The sequence below is a fragment of the Rissa tridactyla genome, chromosome 10 (genome assembly GCF_028500815.1).
Source record: "Rissa tridactyla isolate bRisTri1 chromosome 10, bRisTri1.patW.cur.20221130, whole genome shotgun sequence".
In the NCBI taxonomy this organism is placed as follows: domain Eukaryota; kingdom Metazoa; phylum Chordata; class Aves; order Charadriiformes; family Laridae; genus Rissa; species Rissa tridactyla.
The window spans coordinates 22,019,579-22,031,629 of record NC_071475.1 but is presented as its reverse complement, the minus strand read 5'-3'; the positions used below and the strand labels follow the sequence as shown (position 1 = coordinate 22,031,629).

At 39.8% G+C, this 12,051-nt stretch overlaps 2 protein-coding genes across 6 annotated transcripts in view; one reads left to right on the top strand and one right to left on the bottom strand.

Annotated features, from left to right (window-relative positions):
- Window positions 1-12,051, bottom strand: part of SYN2 (synapsin II) — a 195,429-nt gene that overhangs the window by 72,255 nt on the left and 111,123 nt on the right. The gene's annotated exons all lie outside the window — the stretch shown is intronic.
- Window positions 1-12,051, top strand: part of TIMP4 (TIMP metallopeptidase inhibitor 4) — a 123,148-nt gene that overhangs the window by 102,199 nt on the left and 8,898 nt on the right. For 4 of the 5 annotated variants that reach the window (XM_054216074.1, XM_054216075.1, XM_054216076.1 and 1 more), the window contains one exon: window positions 10,729-10,826. In XM_054216074.1, coding sequence (XP_054072049.1) covers window positions 10,729-10,826 — 98 coding nt within the window. The remainder of the gene's footprint in view (window positions 1-10,728; window positions 10,827-12,051) is intronic. The other variant, XM_054216077.1, reaches the window with a different exon arrangement.

Below are 12,051 nucleotides of genomic sequence, written 5' to 3'. Positions count from 1 at the left end.
TTTACATCTTAACTAGCAGAAACATCTTTTGAACTAAGGATTCCTGAACTTTGGGTCTAGGAGCGGTGGAGGAAGAGTGAATAGTAATAATGTGGACTTACGTTAAGAAATCCATCCTGCAATCACCGAAGAAAAGATTTGTTCAGGTTCCCTCAGCATCGGGCCGGTTTTGCTGCTGCTGCTGCTGCATTCTGTTTATATCTAGAATTATTAACTAGTACAACAGCTTCAAGCACCTGAATTGGGTGACAGTTTTGCAATGAAACTGCTGTTTGCCAGCCTGTCTGGTTGAGAGATAAATTGAGAGCTGAGCTGTTTGCTAAACACATTTGTTCTTCTTCAGCTGTTTAAAGATCAGTCAATAGCATCTTGCTTGGTTAGCAAAAGAGAAAAGGAAGTATAGGGGTTTAACGTTAGGTTTCCACTCCCAAAAGAACAAGGATGAGCTAGCATCTCAGCAGATATCCTGAAGTAATCATCTGTCTCTTTACTTCAGTAAAGATTGTCTGGAACAATTAAAAGCTTGCATAATAATTCAGAAATCAACCCTGCAGAAGAATGGTTGTGGTCTCCTTTGCGCCGTAAGCGTCGAAAGCAAGAGCTGTGTGGAACACCTGCACGGGGTGGCTGTGACAGCCTCAGACACCGGAAGGATCTGCCAGATTCATTCCCAAAGCAGTATATTGTTCTATCTATCGCATCACCAAACCGCTGTTATCATCAATAATTTGGCGGCACTCCTGTGGGAATCTAGGAGTCACCTTTGATCTCCCACGAACACTACGCGAACCATTTTGACAAAATGCATCAGTTTTCCTTCAGCACCTAGACTCAACTTCCAGTCTCCCCGCTCACCCCCACAGGATCTAGAGTCTTCTGTATAAGAAGAAAAAAATACTTCGATCACTATGAAACTATTTTTCAGAGGTGATGACGGTGGCCAGAAAATTTTGATTAAAAAACACAATAAACCCAATGACGGTAAAGCGTTTGGACAGCCATGGCAGAAGTGGTCTCCAGCTGACTAGAAGTGCTCGACATAGAAAGAATTATGGCCATTGTAAAACATAAATAAATAAATATAAAAAAATAGAAGAACAGAATGAAACAGACACATTTTGCATTAAACGGACAGAATCTCAACCACACGGATGTCAAATTCTTCGTTAAAGCAGTTAAAAATTAGTACTCAGTATTAGTAGAAGATGAAGCCCTTTCAGTGTTCCAATAAACTCAAAACAAGACTCTGAAAGATCACAAATAAATTTGAGTCAATTTGCAAAAGTGCAAGTTGCCCCTGAGTTTAACTCAGGTTCCTTATCGTAAATAAAGATAAGGATTTACATGCCTCCAAGTTGAAAACCAAATAACTGAAGCAATAAAAAGTAGAGTCGTTATTGAGAACAGAGAGTACAGACCTTTTTGCATGCAGTACAGCTCATCTCAACTCAAAGTATGTGAAATGGAGTTCTAGCACTAGCAGAGCCTTTTTCTGGACTCGGAGCAAAGAAAAATGAAGAAAATTATAAACGGGAAGAGGATAAAAAGTAATGGCATTTTTATGAGACTATAGTTGGCAAATCCTTCAACATGAACAGAGAAACCAGAGTATTTGCTGCTAAGGGACTTGCTTTGAAAAGGTCTTAAACATTTCAGGTTAAGGGCAACTTATTAAGTCGTAACATTGTTCTCATGGTACTGGCACTTGATAGTGTTACTCATTACTTTGTTCATTAAAACGCAGCAGACACGATCCCTGCTCCAAGGGCCATACGTAACACAGGCAAAGACTTTCGCAAGGATGTACCTTTTCAATGGAGACACGTATTCTCTTAGGAAGTGAATGGCACGTGAATGCCCAAGCACCTACACACGGTACGGACGCTTCCACTACTTCACACCTTTCTTCTTCAGAGATCTCCCATAACTGAGAGAGCATCAGTGTTAATTCTTTCAGAAGCTAATACATGCAAATCAAGATACTGAATCGCAAATATAAGAAAATTAAAATCTTAATTATCTTAAAAAACATTTCTAACTCTCTAAAATAATCTGCTTTAAAAATATCAGTGTTTGTAAAGCTAAATGTTAGGTATTTAATTGCTTATTTTAAAACATTACCGTAATGTCAATCACTCAATAAGTTTTGCCTTCTTTTTGGACAAATTGCCTTCTTTTGGCAGCACTAGCAATACCAGTGGTTTAAGCCAAAGTTAAGATACTCCTTTTGTATCGCTAATACTTCTTTCTTCCTTTCATACGTCTTTTGAGAAATTATAATCTTTCCCGTATACAGATATATGAATACATATCACATTAATCTTTAAGCAAATTAATTTGCTTTTTTTTGTTGGCAAACTCAAAGCTTTCCAATAAGCAAATGTGGCAAGGAGGTCTGTTACAGGACTGAACAGTTTATAGCATATTTAATTAAAAATACGGCAGGGTTGCATAGGGAAAGTGGTAATGCTGGACAGATGGGACAGCTGCTCCGAAGTCTGGAGTAAGACTTTCACAACCTCTCGTACATTTTAGAGGGTTTGTAAGCAGTATGAATAAGCAGCCAACACACACTATTTTGTCTAGAATTCTATCTTTTCTATCCTGTGCAGTATTGCTTTGAAGGGGGTTCATTAATTTTTGGCTGTTGTGACAAATTCTGTTCAGATTCCTCTTGAGGTTAAGATTATTCTCCTTGCCGGCTGACTTTTTTCACTCTCTGTAAGAGAGGTTAAGCATATCAAATGTCTAGTTTCCAATCTAAAGAATAATATTTTTTTTTTTTTGGTCCTATCTCTGTACTCATGGAACCCAAGTATCCAAAACTGAGTTCTTGGGTTCCTCTGGCAGCTTTGATAGTGTTACTTGTCAGCATTCTTCTTCAAGAGACCAAGAGTTTGTAAGACTGGACCATAATAAACTGGGCATAGTATCTATAGCATCCAGACCCAAGGAAGGGAAATGAAATAATGGGTCTATACCCTACCTTCAGACTTCAAGGCATTTATCTTGGACTCCTAGCATTATTTTACCATCATTTGAATTTGGGTGAATATGGTAGATGAGGCCAGTTCTGCTCGCAAACTTTCAGTTCATTTGTGTTCTGGTTCGCATGTCAATTCTTGGCCAGTTACAGACAGATGCCCGATTTAAACTGGAAGCAAATGGGAGCTGCAATTGCGTGCGCTGGGCAGGCTACTCCGAACGTAGAAACTCCACCTGGAGCAGCTCTTCGGGCACAGGGAGGAGTGACTGCAGGCTTCCCCTCCTCTCCCGTTCCACACGGAACCCGCTGAAGCAACTCGCCCCCAAAACTGAAGACGGGCACTGCTGAAAATCTCATCCCCAGGTCTGCCCCCCTTCTTTACAGAATACCAAGTAGTTTAACATTTGTATGCTGCAAGGAGGGGTGGTCCTGGATTGCGCTGATCATTAATAGACAAAGAGTGACAGGGTGTTAATAAAAACCTTTCTTTCCTAATCCTGCCGGTAAACAGTCTGAAGATAATCACCTAGCCTTTGGGTGCAAATGTTTGGCTTAGTTTTGTTCTGGCTGTAATGTAACCGGTGTCACTATCAACACCGTACTGCAGTCTCTGGGTATTTCAAAGTAGTTTATCCCATTACCCAAAATGTATTCTGTCTTGGATTAGTTAATGCATCAATTCTGGAAGTTTCCCTATGATACTGCAAAACAAATAAAGGCGTATAAATTTAAGAAAGCCTTTTCTAGTTAATTTCAATGAGGAGTCTTCCTTCTTAAAAACAGAAAGTTGTATCTTTATCAGATGGTGTAAAATTCTATTAGCACCCGTAAGAATTAGCACCAGGTAAACTGAGGATTTACTATGAATTTCTATTTTGATACACCCAATTCAGTAGGAAGATAACCCCCATTTCATAGCGGGGGCTCCAAAACAAGCACAAACACAAAAGAGTATAAATATGGTTTTACCGATGTTTCATAAGAAGCCCTTCCCCTCTCCACTATTCAGAACGGAGGATGGAGATCTCGGAGCGGAGGAAAAGGTACGCGCCTGGGAGCAGCACACGTGTATCATCACTGGGGCAGAAAAAGCCGTTTCCCACAGTGACCCTGGATGGCCGCACAGCCCGGGTCCCCTTCTCTTGCCTCCTGCTTTACTGTGCAATTATTTTAGATTGCTGGACCCAGAAACTTGACCTTTACAGCTTCAAACAAACAACATGGACTCTATTCTCCTCAATGTTCTTTTGCTGACTGCTTTCAGCGAGCGTATAAACCCGAGAGGCGCTGCAGCCACTGCCACATCCCAACCATGTCTTCAGTAGCCCTGATCAGAACAACAGCATTGCTAATGGCAGGGACGGGGCAACTGAGTAAGAATTTCTGCAATTTCTGTAGTAGTGGTGTTTACTTCCTTCGGATAAAATAGCATTAGATCTCACAAAAGTGAGGCAAAATCCAGAAGAGCAAACCTCTTTCATTAATGTCTTCTGAGAAAAAAGAGTCTATATGCAGGGTTCTGATAAATAACCCCAAACCTCCCTCCCCCCAAGAAATCAATAAGACTTTTGGACATGAAGAATTTTTGAATTGAAATATGAGGTTTTGGATAAACGCGAGGTCCCTGCGGTTGGGGCTCCTGCAGTTGTTGCTGTGGTATTTCCCCTGGCCCCAGATTCCAGGTGTGATCCTCCAGGAACTGGAGACAGTTATGGAGCAACTTTAAGCCACCACACCCCAAAGAGAAAAAGAAGTTCAGATGGAAAGATAAAAGTTTTAAGTAATCTTACTGGAGAAGGGTGAGCAGAAACAAATGCATATTGTGCACGTGAATGTTTTTGGTTTAGTGGAAGGACATATTTTTATATATAAAAACTCATTTGAATGTAGGGGCCTTCAAAATTATGTACATATAAAGCAGTCCGTAACTGCTTTATTTCATACTGCATACTCTGATTATCTGTAATTCCAGAAAAACACTTTTGTTTTCAATTTTTGCATATTTGGATGCTTTCTTCTACCTCTTCCCATAAGTATTTGGGATGCCGTCCTCAACCCATCCACGTAACAACAATTCACTTTTATTTAGATCCCTCTCCTTGTGACACTTATTCCTTGGCCCTACAAGAGGAATAGCATCTGGCAACAGCTTGATGGAGGTGCCAGACATTTAAGAGACAGGTAGAAATAAGGGCTCAAAAAATCACTCCTCATATTTCAGGTAATTAAATGAAAGGGCTAAACTGAGGCAATAAAATAATAATAAAAAAAAAGAGCCGCATGAGTCATTATCACAACCTTGTTCGTAACTTTTTAGTAACTCACATCTTTCTTTTCCTGTCAACATAGTTTTTTAAGTATTATTTCAAGGCTTTTGTAGCAAAGCTGATTCTGATTATAAACTCGTGTGATATGAACTAAACTTTCCCGATTTCTTGAGAGAAAGACCACTTAAAAGTGCCGCAGGTTTAATTTCTATTCAGATCGCTATGCCATAGTCTGTAAACTTAGTCTGACGTGAACCGGAGGCTACAGCTAAAATGCAGCTGCTTCCTCAAGATGCCTATTTGAAGGATGCTGCTGTTCCTCGTTCTGATCTCCAATTTAGAAAGGGATGTAATTATCTGGACATGTCTTTTCTTAACGAAGGCTAACCTGCCCAAGCAGCAAGAACATTCTGCAGGAAGGATGGAGAAGAAATCCGAGACTTCCATTCGCAGTTTCGGTAGCTGCCTGGTTCTGGTGCAGTGTCAACGATGGAGGTGCCCTTTCTAAAATTTGCAAGTGGCCTCAGAGGTGCGTGACAGGAGACAAAGGCCAGGCAAAGCAGGGACACAAAGGGCTGGCGCAGTCCCAGCACCGGGGCTGCCTCTGCACGCAGAACCACGCTGCTTTCTTCATGGACCTCAGAATCTACTGCAAGGCTGAGGGACAGGATTTAGCCCTTATTTTTAGAGAAAGCAACTAAGGCATCCCAGTCCAGACCATCTCGCCCTTCTGTTCATGAACCTCCCTGCTGATGGAGGACTGGAGCTCATTAACTATGGAGTTTTGCTTTAAGCTGCAACTCCTAACCAAAAATAACATACATTTACAAACCGTAGGTATTACATAGTTTATCACCGACGCAATGAAAACTCCAGCACAGCTAATACTTACAACTGGATGCATCCATCCTGATAATAATCTACAAACCTCTCTTAATTCTAGAAGACAATGAAATACTTTTCTTCTGATAGAAATCATACCGCAGAAATAAAAATACTGAACTAAGCCCAACTGAAGTAAAACAGTTTAATTAAAATTAAACAGTCTGTATTTCTTATAGTACCGTGATCTTAACACACTTGACAACTTTGGTCAGGATGTGGCTTGAGTGTTTTTAGAGCCCAAACACACGGCTACAGAGGTTTTCAAAGCTCCCAGTGTCTGCCTCCCTATCTCTCCATCTTTAACATTTATACTCCTCTAAGCAATATTTTTATTTTTACTTATATTTTATTTATTTTTAGGTTTATATATTTAAAATACGAATGCACATAAGCAATTAAGATCTCCTGTTCTTACATCCAAAAAGATCTTAAGTATTTTCCTATGTAAGTATTTTTCATTATACAGTTGCTGATATTTAACAGATACTGGGAAAAAAAGAGTTCATTTCTTCATCAGTGTTTACCTCCTCCCTTCCCTCCGATTTCTTAGGATAATAAAGTTATTTTGGAGAGTGAACTCCAATTTGTTTTCCTTTTTGAAGGAGTAATAAGGTTGATTACTTTTGCTGAGTAAAGTTGCCCGTCTTCAAACAATAGTACTGTGACCAAGAGGTTAAGGAAAACTGCTAAATAGCACAATCTTAAAACTTGTGTAAGTACGATACTACATAAAGTAGTATCATAAAGAATACATTATTTAATAATACTAACTGGTAACAACGAGAGGCATTCTTCACTAAACAGTTTTCCCTTTGTTAATGCCTTAGAAATAACTCAGAGTCTAAAAAGATACTACGTTTAGGGAACATGAATTTCAGTGGACAAATTGCAAGGATTTACTTTATTCTGAACCCAACTCTATCTACGCCTTGGGCCTTCAGAATGCCGCTCAATTCTTTGGGTCTCCTCTGCCGTGAAAAAGATGGTCGTATTTCATTGCATATGTCACTGTAGTGTGGTAAAATTAATCTAAAGGCAGGGAATTTCTTTTTTTTAAAGCCCTTAGTATAAGTATTTCCTCATGACCATAAAAATCTCTAACACGCGAGGTGATGGTACAGTTTATTTACAGGTAAATAATTAGTGTAACTAATTTCAGAGAGAAGTCACCCAGGCTTGGGAAAGATGCAGCTAACGCCTAACTTTCTACCTTTATTGTATATAAACGCTTGTATTGTACAAAACCCAACACTTTTCTCCTGACCTCAACAGCTACAACACAAATATATCCAATGGCCTTTACCCAGTTCAGAATTACCTTTTGTTAATGTGGAAATGGTTGGGAGATGCTTATCATTAGTCAGGAAAGAAGGAATAAAAATATTCTCGACACATTTCTAGTAAAGAATGCCCAATCGCCAAGCTGCTTTACGAAATGGACGCTTGTCCCCCCATAACCATGGTACAGCACGACGCCAGGAACCAGAGCAGCCAGTAACTCCCAGTACGGCTTCTGTTCCGGGGCTCCGCCGACCCTCGCACGGCTCTGAGCACATTAACGCCCTGTCCCTTCAGCTACCCGAGACAACCTTCAGACACTAAGTGGCGGTAAAAGTTTATATTTTATAAAAGGACCGCGAGTTACAAAATACGAGTTCCGCAGAAATGCTACATCCTACTACTGAAATATTAGAGCGAATGTCTTTGGAAAAACAGTACACATTTTTAACGCGGAACGAATTTGAGGCTGACTGAATTATTGGCATTAGAATAGGAAGGCTGTGCATATGTATTTCAGATATGCAAATTCCCCATAAGGAACCAATAAGTGTCTGACAGATCCAATGGCATTACTGCATTACACAACCCGAGGCCGCTCTCAGTCAAAGAGAGGAGAAGCCGAGCCAGCCATGGTACGCTTGAAACCATTTCTTGAACAGAAGTGCAGAGTAGGAGGAATCCTAAGTTCTAACCACCCTCTGAACCGCGAATGGAGAGAGGGAGATGGGCAGGCCCAGGAATGCTGCACCAGGAAGTGCTTGTGGTTAAAAACAGAAGCAATCACATGAATAAGAGGTTTTAGGAGACAGCCAGACGACACTGATTGAAAAAAAAAAAATAAAAAAATTAAAGCAAAGAAAAAAGAAAAACAAGAAGGATTAAAAGGCCCCTAAAGATCTGTGTGCATTTGAATCTGGTTTCAGGAGAACAGAGAAGTAAAACCCACATAACTAAAGATTTAGACATCCTGCAACAGTAAAACTTTCTTGACATTAACAAAGAAAAATCTCAATTTGGTCTTCCTTTGCCATCTGGAAGCTTTCTCTTAAACAAACGAATGAAACACAACGTAAAAATAGTTTTCATTTTCTTATACACACCCAGAGAAAGATCTCTTAATGACAAACCCCAAACGTTATACTCTCAGCCTTGCCCAACTCCATGGAGACCCTTCAAGCTAACATCGATCATCTGGAATGTTCCTCTCAGATGCTAACAAGCAGAATTTAATAAAAATATGAAAATGAGTAATGTTTCAACATTAAACACAAGGGGAGAAGTAGTTTTAATTATCCTACAAATGTTTGCATTGAGTAGGCAGGGAAAGATTTCCTGCATATAAACCATGTTATGGTATTAAGAAAATACTGGAGCCAGCTCCTCACTGGCATCTCAGCCCTTACCTTCTATCTCCAATCAACTCTTTAATGAGAAAACCTTTGTTTTAGGAAGTAATGATGCAAAGGAAAGCAAGGCAACACACCAACACAATTCTAATTTGACCTTTCCAGCAGTACAGTACACACAATCCACATCACTTTTTATCTGGAATTAGATCAAAGCACTTAAGAAGTACTGTTAATTTGTGGGAACATAAGGCATCTGCAGATGATTAAAGAGATGCTGCCACTTACCATTTGAAACGAGGAATTTGCTGTTCATACTTAAAAGAACTCTTTCCTTCCAAACCAACCCATGAGGCTACAGTGCTCCTTTAAAAGAGTTTAAATGGCTTGGGAGGAGGGAGCACTGTGCCAAAAGACAGAGGACTCCAGCTCTGAAGCTGTAGGCATCTGCATCATGTTGATTACTACGTCTAGTCTGCTCTGCTAATAAGTGAGGAAATGAGAATTGCCCGTTATGAGATGAGACTGACCTCTCTCTGGCTGTAAGGAAAAATACAATCTGGGTTTCTTACTCCTTTTCTTTAGATACGATGTTTAGGGGTCAATCTATCAAAGAAATGTTTTTGGGGGGGAAAAGCACGATTTTGATGCCAAAAGATTTTCCTCTGCATCAGCTTGACGTTTTTGTTCAGTGAACAGGAGCTATGAGGAGTTCACTGTAACCCTGGAGCAGGGGCTGAGGGAGGCTGCAGAATCTCCATCCTCTGAGATACTCAAAACTCAGCTGGACACAGCCCTGCGTGTCCTCATTCAAGCTGAGCAAGACGTTGGACTAGACCTCCAGAGGCTCCTCCTAACCTAACTTATTCCATGAAGCATCATGCCTGTTTCATACTCACTTTGATAGAACGGTTCCTTTTGTCACGAAAAATACAAACAACATAAAAAAGAAGGTGTTTGAGAGTTGCCCTCACGCTGAAGAATGTTTTCGGACCTCTGCCACAGCTGCAGGTGTCCTTGCACAGAGCCACCTCTGCCCAACCGTGACCTGGACTTACAGCCGCAGTGGGGTCCCACTGGTGATCGCTCCGGCCTTTGCCAGCGTCTCTCCAACAGACACAGCTTGCTGTACCACAGCCGCGAGGGGCTGCAATAGCCATCCAGAACTGAGCAAAAACAGGACTCTCAATACTTTTTGGGCGATAGAAGTCCCCAGAGAAATTCTGGCTATAGACCATGGTCTTCGAATCCCGTTATCCTCTGTGCCTGATAGCCCTGGTATATTTTAAATGGCATATACAAGAGAGAGGCCTCAAACAGACAGGAAAATAAACCATTTCTTCTTGGTTTCTCACACTTTCCTTGTTTAAAGAATAGTAAATACATAAAATGTGTCAAAAGAGGGAATAATTAATTTATACAGGTTAATACAATGATATGTTATGTTAAGAAAAATGCTAAAATCTACAGTCTCAGAGAAGTGAATGAAAGAAGGAAAGACTGTTCTCTTCTTGTCTTCTAATTTCATACATAAAAATGATACTTTTGTCTGGCGCAGTCTTTCAGAGTGTTAACTTCAAGTCTATTTAACTGAGCAACAATTCTTCTCTCACCAACAGAAGTGTCCCTTTCTTTTGCTCACTGACTATAATGACGGGTGTTTTATAGAATTTTATGGGATTCAAGTCTTCCAAAGAATTTGATGGGCAGTTATTGTCAAAACTGAGTGGTAACCTAATTCAGATTTCCAGATTCGTGGACATTCAGACTTATAACATAGGCAGCCCACTTATTTTTATTTACAGGAGTTAACTCAATCTAGTGTTCTTATAGTAACAAGCCTTAAAATCTACTTCTAGCTAACGTGCAAAAACAATGCTAAAATTTATCAATATAATTTTCACTATTGCTTGTAGAATTAGACATATGCTTATGTGCGTTTAAATCTTTTTCTCTATTACAGTTATTCGAGCAAAAATATCCAGCGAAAAGGTGGTTCCTGCCAGCGATGATCCTCTTGATACCCACAAAATGATCCGGTATGAAATCAAACAAATAAAGGTACATGGAATCACTTAGCTATTTTGAAGTTCAATGCTGATAAACTATGTATATGGCTACAACACAGCTCTAAATGCTTTAAGCTGGAAAAGGCTCAGGATGCCTCCACAGGTGAACAACACAGAATAAATCAAAGTAGGGATAAAACAAAAAGGGGGGGTGGGGGGGGAAGAAGGAAAAAAAAAAAAAAGCAAGCTGTTCTGCCATTCATGAGTTGCATGATAAATAACTATATTTTGATGGAAACTTTTGTTATTCACAATTGCTTTATGAAGGCTTTATGAAAACATACTTCAGTCTTTGAGTGGTGTTCGAGACATTTGCTGTTGGTGGTGGATAACTGATCACCTGGGTTGCGTTATGATATCGCAACGCCCTGACTGGATGACGCAAACTTCATAAACAGAGGAAAGCATTTCCAGCCGAAACAGCAAGGACCTTTGTTCATAACCGAATAGGGACATCTGCAGAAACAGGAGACCTTCCCTGATATTCATATAAATAAAAATCCGTTTGTATGAATGTTGCTAGGAAAGGAAACACAAAGTAGGAGCACCCGACAAGACAGTCATTCAGAATCCCAGAGGATTTCTCCATTATTTGTTCAGCTGCAATAAGGAGACGTATTCATTAATGTACTTTAAGAGGACGTTCCTTGATCCCACTCAAGTCACCATCAAACCCTCAGTGATGTAAAAAAGATCGTGATCTGCCTGTCTCTGGAACAGCCAAAAGACAGGCAGTCTCTTTCAAACAAAATGCATTGGTGTGGGGTTTGGTTTGGTTGGTTGGTTGGTTGAAGTTTTCTAGGTGGTTTTAGCTCTCATTTTTCATAGAATATTATTTTGTATTATTTGTATTGATTTGTATTATTACATTTACTGGGAACCCTTAAGTAGATCGTTATAAATAGCTACGTGCTTTAAAAAAAAAAAATACAATCCTTCAAATAGTATCAGTAGATCACCTCACAGGAGTTTTACTAAGAAAAACCTACGGTAAACAAGAATATCTCAAAATGTTCACACAGACGGTTATCACACGTGACTTCCGTTAAGGTTTTATAGCAATTTCAATAAGCCAAATCTTTTTACCTTGCTTAAACAAACTTCCAAACTTTCCCCAGTCTGCCACTTTCTGTCGTCTTAAACTGTTCTGGGTATTTTCAAATGTTTCTTTACAGAAATAAGTATATCGGAGCAATTCTCTTTCGTCCCATTAGCAC